Source organism: Drosophila biarmipes, chromosome 3R (assembly GCF_025231255.1).
Source record: "Drosophila biarmipes strain raj3 chromosome 3R, RU_DBia_V1.1, whole genome shotgun sequence".
NCBI classification, from domain to species: domain Eukaryota; kingdom Metazoa; phylum Arthropoda; class Insecta; order Diptera; family Drosophilidae; genus Drosophila; species Drosophila biarmipes.
In genome coordinates this window covers 28,751,775-28,777,063 of record NC_066616.1, presented here as the reverse complement: position 1 = coordinate 28,777,063, position 25,289 = coordinate 28,751,775, and the positions used below count along the sequence as shown (strand labels likewise).

The 25,289-nt window shown below is 41.8% G+C and overlaps 1 protein-coding gene across 1 annotated transcript in view; it reads left to right on the top strand.

Moving 5' to 3' along the window:
* The window catches only part of LOC108024651 (disintegrin and metalloproteinase domain-containing protein 12), a 33,864-nt gene extending 8,678 nt beyond the window's left edge, over nucleotides 1–25,186 (top strand). The window contains exons 2-8 of the mRNA XM_017094711.3: nucleotides 16,902–17,017; nucleotides 17,791–17,985; nucleotides 18,273–18,424; nucleotides 19,046–19,391; nucleotides 19,505–20,864; nucleotides 20,931–21,060; nucleotides 22,653–25,186. Coding sequence (XP_016950200.2) covers nucleotides 16,902–17,017; nucleotides 17,791–17,985; nucleotides 18,273–18,424; nucleotides 19,046–19,391; nucleotides 19,505–20,864; nucleotides 20,931–21,060; nucleotides 22,653–24,495 — 4,142 coding nt within the window. The 3' untranslated portion in view covers nucleotides 24,496–25,186. The remainder of the gene's footprint in view (nucleotides 1–16,901; nucleotides 17,018–17,790; nucleotides 17,986–18,272; nucleotides 18,425–19,045; nucleotides 19,392–19,504; nucleotides 20,865–20,930; nucleotides 21,061–22,652) is intronic.
* Nucleotides 25,187–25,289: the final 103 nt, after the last annotated feature.

The following is a 25,289-nucleotide window of genomic DNA, read 5'->3' as shown; positions in this document are numbered from 1 at the left end:
TACATTTCGAGTTTTAATAAAGACACACCGTGCACGTGCTCTGAGTCAACCTGGCTGGAGGAGGAAGCTCTATGAATCACAATGCTTTTAAGACGCCCTGTGGACCTTTCTCGTAGTGCTTTGTTTTTCGAATTTATTATTTAATGGCTCGACGGCTCAGCACATTTGATTGGTCGCGCTGGCAATTAATGCCGGATTACGTAAAATGTCAATTGCGCCTTGCCATTTCATCAAATTGCCGTGGAGCGTGGCTGAAAAGATGTAGAGCGTGTCGCTGCGACCACTGCTAAGACTTCTCTCCGCCTGATCCGCTCCAATTTCCCTGCTCGAAGTCGCTCCAATTTCGCAAAGTGCATCGATTTCCCCGCCTGCAGTCGTCGATAGCGATTCGCAAACAAATATGCAGCCACGACAAGCTGTCTCAAGCCCTCTTCTGTGTACCTACATAACGCGGAATTCTGAAGAACCTCTCGGTATGCCCGGATTGCTTGTTATTTCGTGTGTAATTGCTGGCAGATTGAACGGTGGACAAATTGTCAATTCGGTTGGCAGTTGAACAAGCAAACAATTGGCCGCAATGTTTGTCCTGTGGCCTGAAGGCTTGCCTCTGTGCATTTGCCATCAAACAAATGCCGGCATTATATGCACATATGTCAGCATATCCAGTAGTTTATCCAAATACCATAAAAATTATACGAGGTACTTTTAAGTCCAGTGGAACAATCGACGTTTTTGTGGGGACCAACAAAAATGTTGGGGACTCACAAAAATAATTTTGAAAATTATTAGCTATAAGCATAAATATTTTCACAAGTATTATTTCTTATTATTATTACAAAGTTCTGTAAAAAAAAAATGTTTCGCAAATGATTCATAGCTTTGAACTAAACGAAATGATAAATTTGAATGAATGTTATATTCTTAAGAAGATTGACACTGAGAGGTTTTTTTATCGTCCTTCTTCTTTATATTAAATATATATTATGATCCAGAAAACAAACCAAATCCTAAAAGGGAAGCACTTCCGTTGGTAAAGATGGTAGAAATGTAATTTTGCAAGAAAGATTGTTTTCAAAATATCTTTAAGATGCAACCGCCATCTTCTCGCTGGTTTCATATCTAAGTGGAACGAGCTTCCTGTCTCGACAGCCCGCTAAATAAGCTTCATTTGATCAAATTCCCCCATTGCGATAATCGGTTTAATTACACACTAGAACAAGGCATCGGTTACACGCTTGGAACGCGGTTAAAGCTAAACTATCTGAGAAATGCGTGCGGGCGCAGATGGATGCAAATGGCGAGCTGTTGACAAATCAAGCTTAGAGTGACGGACACAATTGTGCGCAGCTTGAAATCTAATAAACAGCATCAGTGAATTGCTCAACTCAATTGGGTCAAAGAGGTGGCGAGAGGGCTTCTTCTCCATTGGCCCCCCAGAGTTCATTGGCGAAGATTCACCGGGGCAAATCATTTGCCATGCTTCTGTGCATATGTTTGTACAGACGTGCCTCATCTTGCCCCTTGGGCGGAGTGTCTCATCTTCTCATTAGCATGACAGCGAATGCGGCGTTTCGTAGAACTGGCTGGTGAATCATTTGATGAGATACAATTCTGGCAAAGAGCAAAAAAAAATGTTTTACAGGCCAAACTGGTCAGTCCAGTTCCCAGAGAAAATAAATTTTAAATATGCTTCTATATTTTCGCACAGGCGCCAGAGAGTCAAGTGATCGTGCATGTTCTCTAGACTTTTGGCGGGATTAATTAAGCACAAAGAAATAAGGTTAACCCAATTAGCTTCAATTACCTCCGCGGAAAAAAAATATGTATTTACAATATATAAGACCCTCGGCCAAGTCATCGCCATATCTTTTCAGAGCACTTCCGTTTCTCTCGAAAGTAATGGTCATGCAATTTCCCATAGATCTTGGAAAGCCTTTCGGGTTTTCCGCTCGTCATGCTTTTTGGCCGACCGCTTTCATCAGCCATCAGTAAAAAGAAAGTTTCATTGATTTCGTAGATTACATTTTTACTTGATTTTCTCGCCTCTAAGCATAGATTTCACTTTTATTATTTGTATAGTCTAGCCCGAAAATAGCGTAATTGTTGCAGATTTTCTTGGTGGCGAAATGTTGGAACTGAAATTTGAAGTCTTTTGATATTTTTCGGACTGCGGCCTGCCTTGAATGGTTTTTTCTTGAGTGATAGAATTTGACGTTCGTATAAGCGAGCTTAACCCCCATATGAAGGCTTTTTATCGTTTTTTTATGGAATTTTACGACATCTGACGCAGTTCTTGTTATAATTTGATAGGCTGAAATGCGTTTTTCAAGACCATGTAATATAAAGATATATTTTATATGAAGGCCATTATAATTTATTATAAATAATTTCACGACTAACCTACGTATATTTGGTTTTCTTTTCCATATGTTTTTTATAAATTCTTTACTTAAGAAAGTACTTAGCACATTTCCTTTGATTTCTTTGGTTTCTCGGATACAGCAGCTGCCGTTTCAGTTGTGTGTCCTTGTCACTTCTTAATGGTGTTCCTTGGAGGAGGAGTTCTGGGAACTGTAGATGCCACTGGATATTTCATTCCATGCGGGTCGTGCCCTGTTATTTTTGTGAGCCCGCAATTAATTTCCAGCCAGATTCTTTGTTATCGATTGCGTCAAAACAAAAACAAGGAACAGGCCCGAAAGGGTGTTAATTTATGCGTCCTTGGGCGGTCGCAAGGGTATAGCCACTTGGCCAGAGATAAGAGCAAGCCAAACGGGCCCAGATGCGGATGCAAGTTTATCATCTCCCAGATGCAGATACATTGTGCATTTACTACGAATTTCTCGAGCCCAGCTCAAATTTGCTTTCGGCTGCGCGTTCCCCGAGCCTAAGCCTTTAATGAGTGTCCTTGGGGGTTTGCTGCGAGGAACTCGAGGGGTTCTACACGGGTTACACGTCCGTGACACATGCCCCACATGACCCATTGTTCTTGTTATTTTTCTTGTGAATTTTTCCCTCCATTTATTTTGTTGTTTTTTGTGTTATTGACGTTGCAGGAAATTTCACGAGTGAAAGGGGAGTGAAATTTGCATACAAGCGAGTTGGTTCAAGGTGTGTGTTTTCAGTCCAAAAAGTGGGTGTGGGGTGGGCGTGTCTGGATATTTTAGTTTGCAAGTGTTTTCTTTTGAGGAATTCTCAGCTTTTATTCGTTGCATTAAACACAAGCTTGCAGCACTTACGCCCGCTGAGTTTATTACATTTTCCGCCGGGCGAAATTCCCTTTTTATTTTCTCCTTTTTATAACGCTTTTAATTTATTGCATTTCCTTTGGGAGGATGCCACCCCTTTTCGCTCGCTTAATCTTGGTCTTTAATTAATGTCCCCCGCTTGGTCCTTTAGCCCCTTTTTTGTTAATTAAAGCAAACGCATTGCTGCAATTAGCAATTATATGACCGTAAATACAGAGACCCATCAACGAAGCGGCGCAGATCCGGCATTTCTTTTGTGAAGCTCCTGAAGTCCATCACGTACTTCATTGAACTGAACCATCCACAGTCACAGCAATTAGTTGGCAGCTTGACTTTCGCATTTTCAAGCAGCAAATATAAAAAAACTGCTTTATATATAAGAGCAAATCAATTAAATTCGTTCACTGAACCCGTTCCGACTGCCTTTTTTGTGGAGCTGGTCGACGGTGGCCGCCCAACCGGATAAACTCTAATGGAGCGAGATGCCCAAACTCATATTTTCGATGTAGAAAACAAAATAAAAACGCCAGGCTCACCACCATAATGTCAATTAATTGGCAGCAGACTCGGTTGAAGTTGCTTTTCCTATAACCACTCGCCGAACCTGAATGCCAAATTATTGTTTGCTGACCATATGGGTGTGAGTAAAGTGCGAATTTCACAAATTTTCAGCTGCCGAATCATGAAACATTTTTATGTTATTTATTTGTGTGCCTATTCAGAGTGATAAACAATGGTTACCATATTGGGCAACACTTGGCTATTTAGGGGATCTTTATGAGTTTCGGCAAAATTATAATTGCTAAAATATATTTCTCTTTTTTTATTATAAAAAAATAATTTTGAGAGATTTTTTACCTCGTTAATACAAATTTATAGAAACTTTTTACCTAAGTGAACCTACATATTTAGAAGGTCAACCCCAAATATACAACTTCATTAAAATAAATTTGCTTTCATTTTTGTTGTCCAGTTATTTTCTTTAATAAAAATACTGTTTGCTTTTTCAATTTAGCACAGCAGCGGGTAAACAAGCTCGTGTATCTTTTTTGCTGCCCTATCTGTATCTGTGAAATATATTCCCCTATGCAGACCAAAGTTCTGATGATGCTCCTGTTGCTGTTGTTTCTTTGTTGTGTTTTTTGCAAAGTTAATTGGCAAAATTTTGCTCTACCCATCGGCGACCGCAAAACTCAAGTTAACCAAGCGAACGACCTTGAAAAGTTGTCTGTCGTCGGTGGGTAGAAAAGTTTGACGGGCGGCCGGGGGGAGTGGCAATGGCAATGGGAAACCCACAGACCGCCCAAACCCGACTCGAAAAATGTTCACCCGAAACCGTTTTTCCGCCATGCGATAAATGATATCGATTTCACTTGAAGCTAAGCAACAACAAGTTGTGCGCTTTAATTGCTGTTGTGGCAGGATACACTGAAAACAAAAAACGATATCGAAAACAATTCGAAAAAATTTGTTAGCAATATTTGAGAACAAGACTTAATTCATTTTAATATGAACAAATAATATGAAATATAATTGTTATTAATTTTATAATTGAATATGATTTGTATTATCTATTAAATATTAGATCTTTGTGTACTTCTCCCATTCATTCAAAGTCAACTTTTTTGTCTCACATTTTTCAAGACAAATCGGGGAGGTCTTTAAACCAAAGAAAAGGAGACCGGTCTCGATTCGTATGATTTATTTGAAACGCGTGTGCGTCTCGATGTTGACGGATCTTGGGAAAGTTGTAGCCCCTTTATGCGGTCTGTAGATACAGATACATTGTCGCGGCGCCGCACAATAAGTGGTTATTAATCATTAAGGCCGCTGTCTGCCTCCGCTACTTAATCCTTTTCCTCAATGCTAATTTAATAATAATTTTTCTTCTTTGTTCTTTCAGGTAAGCCACCGCATAAAACTGCACTTCCTGCTCAAAGTCTGGGGATCAGACGAGAACCACCGACCCTATCCGCAAAGTGACTCACCCACAAACAGATGGTAATCGCCTCTTAATGTTTGCCCCTTGGCTTCTGTCTTTTATTTATTTTTAGCCAGACATTACAAATTTATACGAATTTTGGTTAGAGGTTTAGGTATTTATGTCAGCTAAAAGTACTTAAATTCTAGATCTTGAGTGTGTCATTTTTAGAAAGTACCAACTTCTCATGAGTCTAAAGATAATATTGTCTGAAATATAGGTTATCCCAGATCAGCGAAATAAAAGTTTTGCAACCTGAATTGAGTCGTCATCAGCATAATTATTGTTTTTTTCCAAGGTATTGTTATACCAGTTGTTGTTGCACTTCTTGCCTGTCATTTCGCATTATGGCCTTTTGTTTGGGCCAAACAGCTGTTAGTCATAAGATGGCATATGGTTCTTATTTGTTTTTCTATTCTTTCTTCCTCTGTGGGCTAAATCCACCTACATTTTGCCATTTCTCATGCTCAGAGGAGAAGGTAGATTTATTTTTTGGGGCTTACCCGTTTTTACTATCTGAATAAATCTCTGTGAGAGTGCCAAATAAACCAAGTTTGACAGCCAGAAAATCGATAAACAAGTATTGTACTTATGTACTCATATATGCAAGTGTAAATACATAAAAGTACTTATGTGCAGACACACATATAAGAAGCTCCTCCAGTTGACAAATATTTGCAAAAATTTTCTTTTGAGTCACTTTTTGGCCATCGAACTGTTGGTGGTGGGGAGACTTTTTCTGGAGGAAAGTTTAGCCTTGTGCAGACGTTCCATAAGTTCGTTGACTTTATCTTTCATACACCCAATAGAAGAGGACTCGAGAATGCTTTGAATAATGTATAATTAGCCGCCAGAGTGTTATTTGGAATTCCAAACTTGTACAAAGTTCGAGTAAGTCCTTCTTTGTCCTGCACTCATATAATTTATTTAGGTATGTATGTTTATTCTTTATTGCATAAGAAATCGCATAGTTTCAATTTATGTTCAGACACTTGAATAAATTTACAGAACCCAAATTTAGAAATTCTGAAAACAGAAATGGTCAAGGCTAAGGCAAACTCGTTGGCTACATTTTAATGAACTGGAAATGTTTGACACACGGCTGCAGCCAAAAATGGAATGAAATGTGAGCTTTTGGCCAGGCCAAAAACTGCTTTGAAACCCTAGGAGAATTCATAATGATTCAAAGTTTAATTCAAATTTTTTCCATTTTCAAATATGAAAGTTTTTCCTATAACCAGAAAAAATGCTTGATATAAGATACGCCAGTGTTCGTTAGTTTTCATAAAAGTTTGGCACATAACTTGCATTTTGGCCAAGGTTTTGGGTTGTGAATGTGACCTAGTTTTCCGCCAGGCTGGGGAAAACTGATGATAATTACTCCTGGTGGAAACCAACTAGCCGTAAAGTAATGAAATTTCAACATAAAGGGAACAAGAGGAGCAGGCATTAGGCACATAGAAGGAGGCATCCCTAGGACCATTGATCCGCAGGACAATGGAACAGTTCCCAATGCAATTCCCAATATGCCAACGGATGCAGCAACGCCCCTTCCTGTGAACTTTTTCTTTTAGTGGTTTTTTCCCTCATTTTCTTCCGCTTTTTATGCAAACAATATCTTGTTCCCAGGGCCTCAAACAAAGAGAAATTCCCTGGAAGCGGGTGCGTTTGCTCAAGGATCATTGACCACATAAAAATCCGTTATGGCCACTGAGAAAAGGAAACACTGAGCCATCCCAACCTTCTTGTCCCGCGTGCATTTTATTTCCTTTTTTGGCCCGGCCAAAGCGAACTGCAATTGGAAATGTTGGCAATCGGCAGAAGTAGCCAGCTTTTACTTTGCGCCAGCCAAGTTCTTTCGATCGGTCAGTTGTATGCAACTCCTACAATCTGAAAGAGGGGGTTCTGCAGTCCAAAAATGGCCAGAACAATGTTTATGTGCAATTTTCTCTCCTCGCATTGTGCGTATGGTTGTGGCTAAAAATGGAAGAAAAAAAGAGAAAAGTTACAAGAATACAGAAAAAGTATCTACACGGATGGGAAAATCCGAAAAATTACACACAAATTGCAAACTCAAAAATATTTTCATGAGAATAAAACATACCAGAACTCTTTTTGAGCATCTCCAAGTAGAAAAATTTGATTTCAAAAATATAAACTATCTATGATCTTAATAATCATGAGAATATTTGTAAATGTTGTGGTTCTTTATAATTACTTTAAAAATAATGTTTACTTTATTTAACACACTCAATAAGCCCCATACATTATTAACCTTTTGTAAACAAAATAAAATGTTTCAGCGACTTTAAAATGTTGCTGAAACCCTAAATAATCTCCCTACAGGGCTGTCATTCAGCTTGGCGCCAGCTGATATAAATCAAGCTGCTGGCCATTGTTGTTTTGCATATAACGAGTCTATATAGCGCAATTGAGATTTATTTCAGCAATCACTCTGTCAGTCGGTCAGCAACATCATCATGATTGTCAGCTGTTGCCTTATCGTCATTACGATGCTTGCGATTTTATTTATTCACTTTATTTCCTATATACTCAACTGACAACAGCTGTGAATATTGTAAATCTGACAGATTTTTTTTTTATAAAAAAAGTAGGCGATAAGAATCGCACTCACTAATGGCATAAATAAAATGAAACAAAGAGTAGTAAGTAGGAAGAAGTGAACCTGGAATTAATGGTTAAATCATCTGGTTTTTGCCACTTTTACAGGTTTCCTTATTAACAACAAAGCCTGTGAACCAGTTTTCTTAAAGTTTATGCAAAGTGTATGTCTTAAACTTTGCCTTTTTATTTTTTAAAGACTGGCCATCTTTTACAAGTACTAAAATATAAACTGGCTAGGCAATAAAATATTTATTTATAAGTAAGAAAATATTAAAAAAGTATTTTTGAATTAGAAATTATGTTGTTTAAAGCCTGGGAAACCAAAGTATAAACTGACTTGGCCATAAAAAATTTAAAAGAAAGAAAACTTAAAAAAGAATATTTTAGGTGGATAAAATTCCACATCCATTAGAACCCCAGGGCCTATCTTTTATGGACTTAAAACTGGTAGAGCCCAGTTGAAGGCAGAGCAGCCCACTGTTGATTTAGTGTCGATTTCCAATTACGTTAAACTTTTCATCGACTTGTTGACCTTTTGCCCACAGCTTTAATTGCCTCCCATTTCTCTGCACTTTATGAGTTGATGACGAGGCCGACTGTGGGTAATATCTGCGCAACTTACCAACAAGTTGTACTCGCTGTTGTTCTTTTTCCTCTTACGCTGCGATAGTGTTGGCTTTATCAGCGGCAATGTTATTGGCTTTTTTTATGAGCCGAGCTCGGATAAAACAACACGGCACAGATAATAAAGTTGACAATTTTAATGCTAAAACAAACAATGCGCAGGGGATGAGGAACCCCAGAGAAGGAGCGGTTGAGGAAGGGATTTGGGTGTCCAGGAGGCAAACATCGAAATCCTTTGCCAAATAATAAAGGTGAGTAGGCAGGATTCTCGATGGGTTGTTACCTACCTGGTCCTTATGAGAATCAACCACAGCGGGTGTGAAATTTCACGGATTAGCTAAAAGTGTCTACCTGCAAATGCTCTTGAAATTACACTTGGAAAATATTCAGGATTTAGAGAAAAATCATTACAGATTTAAATGTTTCAATATCTTATGGTTGAGTACTTACAAGCCCTATAAATAATGTTTATTAAAAAAATCGAATTTAAAAATACCCATTTAAGAATTTATTGAAAAAGAGTAAGATAAAGGAATGATTTTTAAATTTTTAATGGAATGTTGAAATTAAAGTAATTTTTGTTGAATAATTCTCAATCATTATGATTGATTATTAATTTTAAGAGAATTAAATATTTTTAAAAATATTTTCTCCCAGTGTATCTCGTTAACTTGTCACTTGCGATGTGGGCTATTCCGTAGATCATCTTCGGTAGAAGCAGGTGGCATACTGGGCAGTCAAGAAAGGCATTCTAGCCGTGGGTGGTCCGGTCCGTCACCTTCGCAAACACTTGCCAAATCTCGGGAATTGTGAAAAATGCCGCCTGTGCGTTTTGCGTTTGTGTGTGCTAAATGCCACCCGCCAGCGCTCAGGGTGTTAATTGCCCAGGCCCTTGACCTTCAGCGCAGCTGCAGTTCCTCGCCAAAGACCCAAAGAAAAACGGGTGGCATCAAATAATGGAGGTCCTTGTCATTGAAGTGCCTTGCATGAGAAGTTCCACCGCCGCCTGCTGTTTTGCACTCGAAATCATTGCTTTGTTCTATTAGATTTTGCACAGATTCCATGGTCAGTTTTGACCTGGCCAAAGGCGATTGGAAACCCCCCGTGAGGCTATTGTCTGGAGCCTGGATAATAGAGAGAAGCAGATGGCAGGTGCGGCAGAGACTTATGTATGATCTCTAGCCAAATCGAGATGCCTCCTTGCATTTGCACAATGCAGATGATTGCCTTGAATACAGTATATTTATCTTTTGTTTCTGAGTTTTGCACCTAGGGAGTTTTTCGCTTGGCAGGCGGCCTTAGGTAGAGGAGGATTTAGTCCAGTGATGTGCGGAAATAATTGGCTTGATATGGATTGACAGGCCAGCCAATTTGATGGAAGGCTCAATGAACAGCACAATACATGAGAAACCCTTAGAAAACATCAATCGATTCAGAAATAACTGAATGAAAATAGCCCACAAACTCGCAGATAAAATAAATGTGTACTTTTAATTATAAACATGCGAGTACACATTCACACACGTAAACAACTAATTATTTTTTCATACATATAAAATACTACAAATGAGCACGTTTCTCCAATTGAAACCTTTCTATAAGTATACATTTATAATAATTATTAATAGGCAATTTTAAGTCCAATTAATCTAAAGTCTGCAGACAACAAAGACAGAATGTGCAGCGACACAGTGGCGCACATAAAAATAAGGTCACGGCTGCTTGGCTGGCGTCTTCTACGAATCCTCCAGCCTGTCAACAAGTACCGAGGTATTGATTTATATAAATTACCGCCGCCTGAGAGTATAATTTATGCACAACACCAGCCAAATCCTGTAGGCAATTAATTTCCGCCAAAGGAGGGGAACTAAAAAACCAACAGAAAAATTGAAAAAGAAACAAACTGAAGCGAAAGTGCAACAAAAATAAAGCAGACATGGGGAGCTGGGGCCCCCACATACTATTTATAGAAAGTGGAATCAGAAAAAGATCGAGCATTTCCTTAGAGTTCCTCAGGGGATCTTTAGATTTCCTTTACCTATTTAGATGTCTTGGCATTTTATGGCAGTTTAGAGTCCACTTTATGGCTTTCTAATGAAGGAAAAGGGTTCCTAAGCCAGCATAATGAAGTTAAGATCTCTTTTCGGGACTGACAGGTGATCGGTTTTCAACTGGACCACACAGAATCGAGGAATAAACCGAAACTGAAAGTCATGGGGATGATTGGAAAAGAAGAGCTGCCCCACCTTTGTTTAATTTGATCGGATGGGGCTCTCTACCTGTCTGGCGCCTTTCTTATTATTTTTTGTTTTTCCAAATCCGACAGCGGATGAGATGCTGGGATCGAGAATCCTTCTACTTCATTTGGCTGAGTGCATGCTCAACCGTAGGCCGGGCCAAGCCCACTTCGCCGACGATTGTCAGTCGCTCAAGTGCTTTCACGCCCCGGAGTGAAAAGCCCGGCAATGGGATGTGGAATAAAAAGTAAAACCAACTCGAACAAAGCGGCTTTTGTGGCCTGCCCCCATCGCATTTACCTCCATTGTCCTTTTCATGAGGCTCGCGCACTCGAGTTACAATTTGATTTCTGATTCCGTTTCCCCGGTCGTGTCTGCAGTTGCTTGTTTTCATTTCATCCTGCTCCGTGCACAGGCCAAAGTTTTATTTATACTCAAGTAGTTTTAAGTGTATATGGGGATGGGGATGTGGATGTGGATATGGTGTCTGAAGCGAGGGCAGCTTATAAATAATTCAGAAGGTGCCCTCATGTGCATGCCCCAGGCGCAGGAGCGAGCTGCAGGCCAAAGCCGCACAGCCTAAGGTCGGGATTGAACTTTGACAGGATTCATGGGAAGCAAGAAAAATGGCAAGTCAGCCAATAAATTATAATGTCGAAGAAAATCAATGCAAAAGTCAGTCTGGAAAAAAAGATTAAAGGGAATAATTTATATTATGCAAATCAATAGCTGAAGAAACTCTGCATTTTAATTTATATTTTTATTATTCGAAAAAAGTGTAAAAAATATATATTTAACTTATATGTACCAAAAATTAAAGTAATATCAAAAAAATAGTTTTTCAATTTATTCTCAAATTTTTCTATGCCCAAGTTATGGTCACACTGATTTCAGTGCAAAGAAATCTTACCATAGTGTGACCAGACTTTTATACAATCCGAAGTTTTAACCATATTTAATTTGCAAAGTATGACTTTGTTCTTCTAATGTATTTGAATACAAAATATGAAAAGGAAGTTGGCTATCTCGCTTCTGTCTCGCTGGTATTCTCAGTTGCACTGAAATCCATCAGGTGAGACGTGAGAAACGTGCAAAAGTTTTGCAATAAGTTATCAGAAGATTACCAAGAAGAAAATTCAAGCAATTGATACAAAGTGGTAAAGAGCATAAAACTCTTAGAATGAAAAAGTTTGGTTTTCAGAAGAATGTCAAGAATACTTAAGCCAATTGAAATGGTACAAAGCATAACAAAATGGCAGACTCTTTTTGTCTTTCCATATTCCAAGCTCATTTCAATACATATATTACTTCAGAGATGTACATATGTGCATGAAGAACCTTGAATCATCGAAGCCCATCTCCCGGGGGTTTTCGGTGCTGCGCATGCGCCGTTTGCGCTTAACCCAGATTCACTCGGCGTTCGTGTCGGGCTTTCGGATTGCGTGGCTTGTTGCATTTGTTGACTGGGCACAGAATTGGCGGCCTTTTGTCGGTTGAAAATCGAGGTGAAAGGCGTTTTTGCGGGCTACTGTTCGGAGAGGAGTAGATAGATTTACTTTCGGATTTGGGCCATTTGGTAGATGTTGGGTGGATAAACGCTGATTTGTATTCATAAAGTGCTGCTCAGTAGGTGGCTGATGGCTAAATTGTCTCGTTAAGATTGTTGGCAAAAGATATAATCTATGGCTTGTTTGGGGGAATGAAAACAAAATAGTTTATAAGGGGTATTATGCTATTTTTTAATTCAAAATTTCATATTTAATTCTATTCTCATGTCTCATGTCATTCAAAACATTTCTTCATTGATTTATCCATCAAACATATACATAAAAGCTATGCTTTATTGTTCCCAAGCCCATAAACATGTCAATGAAATCCATATGAATAATTTTAATTTCCCTTTTAAAATTTTTCTTTAAATGCGCTTCCATTAATGCTAGAAGAGTTAGCATGTTTTCGATTTGGAACCCCTCTTCTAAAGGCCCAAACAATTTAATTAAATTGTGATGAGTGTGTGCGTGGTATCGTCTTGCCTGCAATTGAGTTTGCTTTTGTTGTCGGGGAGTTTGTTTTGAATTTCTCCAACATTTTATTTCGTTTGCGCACCAAAAAACAATTGAACATTTTTTATTATTCAATTATACTCGAGCCGAGGGAGTAAATGCATTTTTTTTGGAAGGGGAAGTGGGGAAAACGTACGTATGCATTTTCCATTTGTATTCGGCAGCAGTTTCAGAGCCCAAAGTCGAAGCCAAGTCCCCAAAATCGGAATCCGAGTTCGAATCCGAATATCCCCAACCGACGTCATCGTCTCCTCGCCTTGTTTATCAATTAGGCACACACATTCGATTCGGTTCGATTCGATTTTGGTTTTGGTTTTCGGTATTGGTGGAAATGGCTTTTCCTTCACCAAAGTGGAAATCCCCGCCCCCTTGGGCCACGCCCTTGGCTGCACTAATCTGTTTATGGCATCGAGATTCTATTAATATTTCTCTCTCAATTTTTTTTTGGGGGCCCCCTGTTAAAGTGTTGGAAGTTTTACGATGGCATCCTAAGGAACTTTGCCCAAATTGAGTTTGGCATATCTTCGCTGCTCGCGCCCCCGGCAGTCATAATTTAAAATATTTAAATGCCCCGGGCCATAATTGAAGAATGCAATGGCCCAACGAGCACTCGAGAAGGTTTCACATTTTTCATCATTCAAATGGCTTGAGCTATGGAAATGGTTTTCTTTCCCCATTCAAACCGAAATTCAATGTTGAACTTCACATTGTAAAAACTAAATGCTTTATCCATTGGATGCATTTCATATTTTTATGGCACGCCAGCAGTTATTAATACAATTTTTGTTTGGCCTCCGTTGATTGTTATATGGAACTGGGAAAGATCCGAGGGTGACAGGACGGAGAGGCATTTATTTATTAACCCCTCCCTCTATTTTTTACCCCTTGGGGGTAGACAAGTGACAAATGCACAGAAGATATAAAATTAAATGTGTGAGCCGCAACCGAAATCAGTTTTAACCCTGCGGGCTTTGCCGAGTCTTCCCTCTTTTACCCCCTGGAGGAAGAATCAAACAAACCAGTCCAAACAAACATTGTTTATGGCAGACAGCCCAAAACATCCTTACCTCGCATCCGAGCTCATCAGCCACATCCACATCCATCCATCGGCATGTTTGGTACATCAAAGTGCGCGACGACATCAGTTCGTCAAAAATGAGGGAAAATGAAGCGGCATCGGGTTGTAATTTGTTCCTTATTTTAGCAGCGAAATCCATCATCACTCGATCCATGACCCGTGCGATGATTGACGGAAGAACGGCCTGGTTCGCCCTCGGTTAGAAACCCTTATGCCATATGTTTGCCTGCGGCTCAAGTCCCCGGCTTGACTTGGTTTTAGCGAGCGATAATTTCACAGTTGTTGAGAGTGGCACTGAAAGAAAAGGTTCTATTCTAAAACTTATTAAAATTATAGAAATAGAAAAGTCAAGAAATTAAGGAATAAGGCATTTTTAAAATAATATTAAATTAAATTTTGTAATGTAATCTTATTTTATGATTATTTTTTTATGAAATAAAGGTAATTTTTATTTATAGTCCAATAAAGGTAATTTTTATTTATAGTCCATGAATTCTGGTATTAATTTCTCTTATTTTCAATACCGATACAATCGATATTGTTGTTAATATGAAATAATTTATAATTATTGTCATCTTAATATTTTTAAAATATATTTTAGATATTTTAATTATCGATATAATCATTACATTTCCCCCAGTGCATAGTATGTGAAATTATCCCCTCGCCGAGAGCTATCTGTGCGTGGGTGCTTCTGTTGTGTTCTAGTTTTAATGAGTTTCCACTCGACGGAGTGTTCCAGGACGACAATAGTCCTTGAGGCGCCTCCTGGCGCCAGTTGTCCAACAATCTGGTGTCCTGGATTCTCGGATTGCCAACAGACATGCATGCTGGCGCATCCTTATCGCATTTTCTGCAGCTGCTTATCAGCTGAGCAATTCGACACCCACTTGTAGACACTTTTACAGTTTGAAGAACTTTCTTTCGCTTGCCTCGAAAAAGAAAATAAGAAAAGCAGTTAACTCACATGAGCTGAAAAACTTACTGATGCGTATAGGGGGGGCCTGGCCCGTCATTTGAGCCAATCAATCACTCAAGTTTACTTTGGGTTAATTGTTTTCCGTAAACAATAAGCCAGAAATACCAAATGCCGCCTGAGCTCCCCTATCTCCATATGGTGATGTATCCAGCAGATGCCTGGGGAAGGGCATACATTTGGGTCAAAGGGAATTTTCATTAGTCTGCCAGTCATTAGTTCTGTTTTATGATGTCTCACCCATTAAGTAGTCGCACTTCCCATCCCATTACCGGTCACAGCCCTTGGAAATCCAATTCCCCACACTCAGCATTGCCAGGAATTCAATTCGGTTTTCCGTTTTGCACGAAAAACATCTAAATAAACAAGTTTATTTGATATAAATGAGCAAAAATCACGAATTGTTTACACGTTTTTGTTCTTCTAATGAATGCCAAATTTAAAATTATACCTAAACAATGTAGGCTAAAAAAAACAACCCACCTTTATACGCTTTCTACAGCGTGTGATCCATCAATCACCTATATATAGCAGAGTGACCCTTAATGTCTATGAATTTTAGGCTTTTTCAGAAGCTTTCTCCCCTTTTTGTGTTCCCCCTTATCAATATGTTATTTATAATCTCAATTCGTTAGACACATAATAAATGGGTTAACACCAAAATATTTTAGGATTTACATTTGTAAAATAATACCTGGCACCAGCTAATTTTCTCCTTTTTAAAATGTTACTTATGTGAACTAATAACAGACATGAACTCATTAAATTGCTTTGACCCCCAAGAGATTTTTTGCAAAAAGAAACATTTTTCTTACAAGAAAGCTGAGCATAAATAAAGAGTATAAAAACATATTTTTATGTGCATCACATTTTGAACAACTTGGCGGGCTCTTCATGATTTTGCGTTAAACGCCGAGCGTGGTAAAAATAAATACAACAAAATCTCGTTTTTTCCGCAAGTACTTTCAGCATTCTGTGACGCGCTGCGTCGTGTAAAACAAAAACCTCTGACGCGTGTGACATTTGGCGCTGGAGGTTGGCTTTTGAGCATGAAAAAAGGGAGAAGTGACTTGGCAGCAGCAGCAAAAATTGAAGAGTTGTTTTGGGGGAGAAAGAACTGGGGTAACTTGGTCTTCGTGGTTTATTGTTTGCTCGTGTTGGCCCCAGGACTCGAGTGATTTTCGCTTTTGGGGTCTGCGTGTCCACTTTTTCACTTGTGCAACATGCAACATTGCGGTTAAGATTGTAGGACCGGGAATCGAAACTTTTTCTTATATAGAGTTATTGAGAACGAAGAAGAAAATTAAAATGTCCGAGCTTGAAGAACAATTATTCACAATAACCGATTTTTTTTCAAAAAAAAATGTAAAATATATGTTGGTTTCCAACTTAAAAAAAAGTTTTCTAATAAAAAGTAATTGACAGAAATAATATTTATTCTAATACACCAATTGCAAAATTTTAATTATAGTTAAAAATTAATTATCAGAAAAGATGTAAGATAACCATATTTATTTTTCAAATGAACTTGGACACAGAACTATACTACCGACCGCGACTGTCGTTCGCCCTGCATGCAAGTGCCAGGCGCATCGGTATCTGTATCTGTGAGATACATGCCAGGGTTGTCAGCCATCTGCGCTGTCTGGGCGGATTCGCATTAATTAGACGTGTTCTGTGCTTGTCCAAAAGTCTGCCCCGTATCTATATAATATTATTTATGAACCTGCTAAATTTAGCCCTGCCCCTGGCCTGCAAAAGACTGCCCCAGAGCGAGATGACTGATGCTCTGCGTCTTATCAGGGTATCTCAACATGCCCGCCAACATGTTAAATGATTATCAGAGCAGAGCGTTCGCTTCGCCTTAATTTCGGGCTCAAGTTGTCAGAGCTTCAGATGGCTGGCGGCGTCGACTTTAAGCCTATTAGACACACCGCACTCCGGAGCAGAAAAGACTTTGTGTTCACCTTGGCGGGGGTACAAAATGGGTGCGGCCCAAGTAGTTTGTAATTAACAGCATTTACATCAGCCTAATGAATGTTTTTCCCCCTTCCCCCCCTCCGTTGCAGCACACACCGCCGACTTTGCAACCGTCCTCGACGAGTTCTCAACTCACTCTGTGATACGACCGCAGGTGGAACATGGACGCACAAAGCGCAGCCTGCTCACCACCCTGGATGCCACCGTAAGTAGCCAAGGACGCAGCCAAGTCTTGGGGCAATTAGGGGGAAAATTATGCCCTAGATGGGACATTATATCATTATGTGGCATTCAATTATTATTCACTATTTTCTAAGGTCTGTCATTTAAAGTGTGCATTTCATGAGAACATCTTACATCATTTTGGCTGCTTTTTAAAATTTGTAACCTTCTGTTTTACTAGCTAGAATTCCTAGTAACAATCAGCCACTCTGCAGTTATTCTGAAGATAATTACAAGAGTTTTTATAGTTATACCTTAGCTGCAGGGAAGCCTAAAAACTTCCTAAAACTTTTAATATTATATTTATTTACAACAGTTTTGTAAACTATGAAACTGAAAACTTTTTGCCAGCTCTTTGTTTAACCTTTGTGAGTGTTTGTTGTGTAGACAAACATGATAAAATGAAAATGACTTATATAAAATTAAAATGAAGCCGAAAATAAAGTCTACCGGTGAGGTAAAAATTAGCGGAAAATTCTTGTAATGCCTGTGGGCCAAAAAATGTTTGGAGTTTGCAGAGTGCGCTGGCAAAAAGCCAAACCCGTTTTAATTAGTTCCAACAAGCAGTCACCCCGAAAAATGTGGGGTGGATTTTTTCACTTAACCCCTGTGGCCAACAGGACATTACACATTCGCACCTCGGCACATTGTCACGCCCACAATTTGCATGCAAAAATTAAATAAATAAAAGGGGATGACCAACCAAATGGCTTAATCTTGTTAACGTTATCTCCCTGCTATTCCACCGACTTCCAGGACGGCCTTCACACGCCTCACATCAGCCTGAGGTACACCCACGAGGGCAAACGAGTCACCATCGACCTGCAGCGCAACGATCGCCTGCTGCCGGACTCCCACTTCCTGCGATACCAGAATGCCAGCCGAGGAGCCACTCCCGGCCATGTGGTTCGCAACTTCACCAAGACTGAGGTTGATTTATGCCACTATCAGGTGAGAGAGACTTGTACCTCTTTAAAAAATAAGTAAACAGAAAACAGGCTTACCATTCTTAACAAAATGTTGCATTATGAAAACAATTATGTAAACTTTTTAGAAATATTATTATTATTAATTTTATACAAAAGTCAAAACCTAAAGTTTTGTTCCGATTTAATAATTTTTTTATACATTTCTTAAATTTCTTCAAATGTATTAAAATTGGTTAAGCAGTTTTCTGTTAGTTTGAAGTTCTTCGGAGCTTTGTACTAATTTCCCATGACATTTTTTACCCATCTCAGGGACACATTCGTGGTCAACCTGATTCCGTGGTAGCCCTCTCCACCTGTGGTGGTGCTCTGGATGGCATCGTTTTCGATGGCAGCCAAACGTACTTTATTCATCCCCATGTCGATGGTAAGGGAAGACTTCGGGATGACCATTATCTGTTCAGGTAAATTGGAAGTTTTTCTCAATAAGTTAGATGATTATAACATATTTATAGAACTAAGAAATTATATCTTATTAGGCGGTCAGTTATTATCTTGAAAAAAAAAAACATATTTTACATTTTAAAAGAAGTACCATCATAAACTTCAAAATAAATATAGTAAGTCATCCCAACAAAACAAATATAATAAATGGTATAACCACGTAATCAAAGTTAATGGTGCCTCTTTCCCAATTCAAGATACCGAATGGGTATTACCGATCAGGGCATAATTCTGCTTTCTAAACGGCGCTTATCTAATCGGGAGTTTCTGGCGCTCTTTCGACCCAGGCGAAATAATGTTTACTCACTTGTCATAAATGTTAGGGCAGTAAAGAGAAATATATTTTTTGGAGTATCGGGGGCCGGTTGGTTAGGGGGTTTGTCGGCCAAATATTTACCTATTTGTGGGGCACAAATATTTGCCGGTTCGGGTATATTTGCCAGAGATCCCTGACCAGAACGGAATTCGTAACCATAGCCGACCTATTCATTCATTATGTTTATGCGCCACCGCCACTTCCGTTATTAATTTGTTTTGTGGGCCACGGAAATATCAAATTACCTTTGATTTGTTCTACGCAGACAGGCGGACATGCATCCAACGAACGCCACCTGTGGCTACGATAGCCACAGGGACGACCACAACCACGACCACGAAAAGGCTGAGGAGGATAATGGACTCGGAGGAGGAGGGATTCCCTCACTGCCACTCCGCCTTGATGGCGGGGAATTCCAGAGAACCCTGCTCCGGAAGAGGCGTCAGACGGACGATAGCAGTCAATTGATCCGGGGTCCGTACAACGCCAACAAGTATTCCAGCTACGTGGAGCTGGTCATCGTCGTAGACAACAAGGTGTACAAGGCGTTCCAGGAGAGTGCTAAGAAGGTGCACCAGCACTGCAAAAACCTGGCCAACATTATCAATGCTGTAAGTTAAAGACTGATTTGAATATTTTTCTAAATTTTAACTGTGTTTTTCGATTTTTTAATTGATTCTTTTCATATACTTTAACTAATCTATAATTTTCCACACACTTTTAGCTCTATGTGCCCCTGAACATATATGTGGCTCTGGTGGGCGTCGTGATCTGGAATGAGGCCAACGAGATCGAGTTCTCCAAGGACGGCGACGTGACGCTGCGCAACTTTCTGAACTACCGGAAGAACAAACTGGTGGTGGACCACCCCAACGACAATGCCCAGCTGCTGACCAAGGAGGTCTTCGAGGGCGGCGTTGTGGGCAAGGCGCTGAAGGGTCCAATCTGCACATATGAGTACTCCGGGGGAGTGAGCATGCAGCACAGCCCCAACACGGCGGTGGTGGCCACCACCATGGCCCACGAGATGGGCCACAACTTTGGCATGGAGCACGATACGCCCGAGTGCCATTGCAAGGATGAGAAGTGCGTGATGGCCGCCTCGAGTACCTCCTTTATCCCGGTGAACTGGAGCAGCTGCAGCATCGATCAGCTCACGATAGCCTTCTCGCGCGGCATGAACTACTGCCTGAGGAACAAGCCAGAAAAGCTCTTCGAATCGCCCACCTGTGGCAATGGTTTCCTAGAGCCGGGGGAGCAGTGCGACTGCGGATTGCCGGAGCACTGTGAGAATGCCTGCTGCAATGCCCAGACCTGCATGCTGCACGCGAATGCCTCCTGTGCCACCGGCGAGTGCTGCGACCTGACCACCTGTCGTCCCAAACTGGCGGGCAGTGCCTGTCGAGAGGCGGAAAACGAGTGCGATTTGCCGGAGTACTGCACGGGGGAGTCCGAGTACTGCCCCGCCGATGTCTTCCGGCGGGACACGGAGCCCTGTGATGGCGGTCAGGCCTACTGTTTCCACGGCTCCTGTCGCTCGCATTCCAAGCAGTGCCGGATTCTGTGGGGACCCACGGGCGATAACTCAGAGCACTGCTACAGCAAAAACATGGAGGGCACCCGGTACGGGAACTGCGGCTACAATCGCCTGAACAGCACCTTCTTGCGATGCGAGCAGCAGCATGTAAAGTGTGGAATGCTGTACTGCATCCACTTGAACGAACGACTCGAATTTGGCATGGAGTCGGCAGCTGTACTGTCGCACTCCTACATCAGTCACGAGCGCAAGATCGTGGCCTGTCGCACCGCCTTGGTGGATCTGGGCCTGCAGACCACTGATCCCGGCCTGACGCCCAACGGGGCCAAGTGCGGCGAGGACAAGATGTGCGTGGATCAGCGATGCCTGCCAGTTTCGGCGGTGCGGCAGAAGGGCATGGGTACTCCGTGCCCGGAGGATTGCAATGGCAATGGTATCTGCAATAGTCGAGGCCACTGCCACTGCGATGTGGGCTTTGGCGGCGAGTCGTGCTCGAGGGACGGATCCGGAGGCTCTCCGGACAGTGGACCAGCCACAGATCCAAATGGTATTTTACACCTGGCTTACATTTATTCTGAGCCAACCTATTGACTACTTTTGTTTTATTTTCCAGGATCTCTGGGCCTCAAGAAGTTCCTGTATGTGCTGTTCTTCTTCGTGCTCCCCATGGTGGCCACCTTCTACGCATTGTTTTATTGCTACAAGAACGGATTATTTGCGCGCGGAAAGCTGGCGGACCATATGTATGTATCGACCTCCTCCTTCAGCACCGGCTCGAAAGGGGACAGCAGCTCCGACAGCTGCAGCATCTCCACTCTAGCCTGTAAACAGACTCCCGCACGCTCTGCACCACCTCCACCACCACCAACTAGCACTAATCACCAGTCTGACGGTGTTGTAACTAACACGGCCACCATTACTAATATACACGCCACCCTGCCGCGCCACAAGTCCAATCCGGATGCAGTGCATCAGGTTCACATTCAGCCGCCCTCTGTGCCGAAGAGCCAGAGCACCTTCGAGGTGCGGCGGAAGGGATCCACTCGGACAACGAGTGTTCTCCCACTGTCCACACTCACCCACTCCGCCTCCTCCTCCTCCTCATCCTCCTGCACCAATAACAATAACACCAAGTCACCTAACAAGAACAAGCACAATGACAAGAGCAACACGAACAACAGCACACTGAGACGCAAGCTGGACATCACTGCCCCACGGCTGAATGCCACCACCAATCCACTGGCACTCACCGAGGGCGCCCAGTTCATACAAAGCGACCCCGCGAGGTGCGCCAAAAACTAAAACTAAACTCTACTAAACAGTGAAATTCGCTTGCACTGCCACAAAATACTGCATGACTTTGCGCTTGGCCGAGGGTGTTTTAAGTATCCTTGCAGAATATTAGGAGCTCTCCAGCTCAAAAATCCTTAAAATCTAAAAAAAACCCAATGTACATAAAAGAGCTCCTCAAAAAGAGGTACTTTTTAGTATCCTTGGAGATATCCAGATCTCCTCATTTAAAAAGTTTAGCTTAATTCCATCTAAAATACTCAGCATATATAGAAAAGCTTTTCATATAAAAGAGGTATTTGATTTTACAATAATATAAGTAAATGAAAATATTTTAAAAACATATTCGAAACCGAAGGAAGGGAACGACTTATTGACTTGTATATATCTGTTTTATAAAAGCAAAACAAAGTTGGTTGTGAATTCGTAGTGCTGAAATTATAATAAACAGAGAATTTAATCAAATCCAATTATATATTATATTTTTAGTAGCGTACAAACAATTTGTATATTAAGTTAATAGAAATGCAGTTCAACATTTTAAAACAATTTTTATTTATATCGGAGATTTCAGAAATACAAAAATAATATAGGTGATTTTTTAGGCAGTGTTAAAAGAAGGTTTTCTCGGCATAATAAATCTGCAGGGGTATATCTTGAATTCGGTTTACCGAAGGCACCTTTTTCGTTCATATTAAAACACTACCCGTTTGCACGTTTGTGCTGCTGCTATCAAATAACCAAAGCCCATAATCCTTAACGACTACTAACAAAACCCTAAAATCGGTTATGTTTCTAGTTTAAGTTGACCTTATTTTGTATGTGTCTCCAATAAATGCTTTGTTTTAATTTCTGGTGTTGGTTTTGTATTTGTCTTGCTATTTGTATGTCCTAACTTGCCCGCAAGCTATGTTTTACCCTCCCAGCACTGGGTTTTGGTTTATGCACGTTTTACAATTTGGTATGTTACACAGATACACTTTGAAGGCTTTGATCTCTAAACTTGTTTTCCCTATAATAATAATCCCTTTAATTATCCTTGCAGCTTGAAATCCTCTGGAGGAAGCAAACCCATCACCACGAGGACCACTCAAAATGGCAGTGGTCCACCGCCTGGTAATGGATTACTGAAATCCACTCCCAGCAGTACGGATGATATGGACTCGGCGCTCTTGAAGTCCCCAAGTGACTCCACCACACCCACCACTGGATTGTTTGGCAAATTCGATGGTTTCACTCTGCGACCCCTGAACGATGCATCCTCACCGGCGAGTAACTACAGTGGACCGAATGTGGCCTTTGTGCAGCCCACGGTGCAGCAGGATGGACCACAGAGGATGGCACCGCCACCGCCGGTGGTGAAGCCCGCCACTTCACCTGCTCACCCTGCGTCGCCGAAACCCGAAGCCACTTGGGTGAGACCAGCGCCTGCTCTGCCGCCGCCCAATCCTGGCTCAACGGCACGTCCCATCATCTCGCCACCCAAGTTGGACTCCAGTACATTAACCATGGTGCCGCTCAAGGGCAGTACAGAGGATCTTTCACCCACTCGATCCGCTCCTGCTCCACCAGTTCCCCTGCACTCCGATCCCAAGCTGAATATTAAACGAGATGGCACCATACGCCGATTTGCATCGTTCTTGAAAAAGGAGGAGAAGCCGCCGCTAAAAGAGAAGACTTACATCGATCGGGAGCGGTTACGAACTCTGGAAATCTCCGGTCCCATGCCTGTGCCCGCTGCTCCCCAAACAGAGTCCTCCAACTCGGATTCAGAGACCACGCCCCGCGAGGAGGAGACCCAGAATCTGGTGAAGCGCGCCCAATCTATGCGATCGCCAACGAAAAAGACACCGCTGCAGAGCTTTGGATCTATGCGTTCACCTCCGGGACTGCCCCGGCCCAAGAGTGGCCAGGTCAACAGCAGTGGCAGCTCGAGGCCCAAGTCGCCACCTCCAAGGCCACCACCCGTGGTGGTAAAGAAAACAAACTCCATAGGCTCCTCGGGCTATCAGAGGCCAGTGGCCACTGCCCAGAGATCGGTGGAGAATACGTACGACGACTGCGAGTATGTGGAGAACGGAGTGCGGGCCTCCAACGATGACATATACTCGGTGATCGATGAGATTCCACCGGCGGCACAGACCCTCAAGCGGAGCGATTTGGTGGCCAACAGGGCCAGTAATGGCAGCGATATGGGATTGCTGAACGAGATAGTCAATGAACTGGAGAAGATCAACGGGGATTCCATATATTCAGGGAAGCCCGTAGCTGGAGTAGCCGCAGTAGCCGCAGCACCTGCAGCAACAGCTCCACCTCCTGCAGATCCCCCCCGAAGTCCCCAGCGACCTGCTCCGCCCAAGCCGGCGACCAGTGTGCTGGAGGAAAAGGCAGCAAATGCATCTGCCACTCCATCTGCATCAACCAGCACATATCATCGCCCGCCGTCAGTGAATGCTCCCGTGGCTCGGGTAAAGCCCACAGTGTCGGACAAGTCCCAGCCGCAGATGCAGCCCAGCATGTCCAGCTTCAAGCCGCCGGCAGGAACCGGCGGTCAGTCGCAGCCAGCACCTGTGGTCCAACTGGCCAAACGGAGCAGCAGCGGGAGCCTCAGCGGAGGCGCCATCGCCAACCGTCCCAAATCCTTCATGAAGAGCACAACGAAAGCACTGCCCAATGGGACGGCGGGAGCGGCGGCCACTGCCCCCTCGGCCACCATTCAGAAGCCCAAGCCGCTGTCGGCGAAGCCATCATTTAGCGGCGGAGGAGCGGGCGGAGCCCTGGGCAAGCGGGCCAATGGCGGAGCGGCGCCCACGCCACCTACTGTAAAGGCGGCGGCGCCAAAGTCCAACATTGCATCGCTGACACAGCGATTCGAGCAGAGCAAGTAGACTAAGTGAAACTACTATAGGCAGCTAGACCCTGGGCATAGCGAGAAATATTTATTGAAACAAGAAATATGAGAGGGGTCGATGGATATTTAAGAACTGATTGTTACCCTTACTGATTTTGTATAGTTTAAAGCTATTCCTTAAAAGTTCATGTTTGTATTAGTATAGTTGCGTTCGCTTAATATTTATGTACCACAAAATAAGCAAGGAATTATTCTAGACGTGTAAACAAATTGCTTTCCGATTTCTAAAAACTCTCCTATGCCCTCGTGCAAAAAATAAGATACAATTTGTAGGTTACTTTCTATCTATATCTGCCACTATGTGATTCTTGGCTATGCTCTTGGGTCTGTATAAATCTAAATGCCCACCCTGCGTGGAATTGACTTAAGGTTTAGTTAAGATACGATCAAATTTTATTTGGCACTGACTATGACTGCGACTGCGTCGTCTTTGATATTCATTCCTTTATCGATGTCCCACTAAGATTAGACGTAAGGCGTTGCTTAACTCATGTGCTAGGAATGTATCTCAATGGTTAATGTTTAAGCGCTGCATGTGAAGTTTTATTTTAGCCCCTAACGATAGCCGCGTACTTGTATCTGTATCTATACTCTACTATTTATGTATATGTTTATACGCAATATGCTTTTGTAAATAAAAACCAAAGAAGTTCAATTGTCACAACAAATGCGCCGCATCGAAGTAATCAATTAAAAACGTTTCGCAAGGCAGGGGATATTGAAAAAGTAATTAAAGGACTCGTTTCAGTAGTGAATTCAATTTAAATTCTC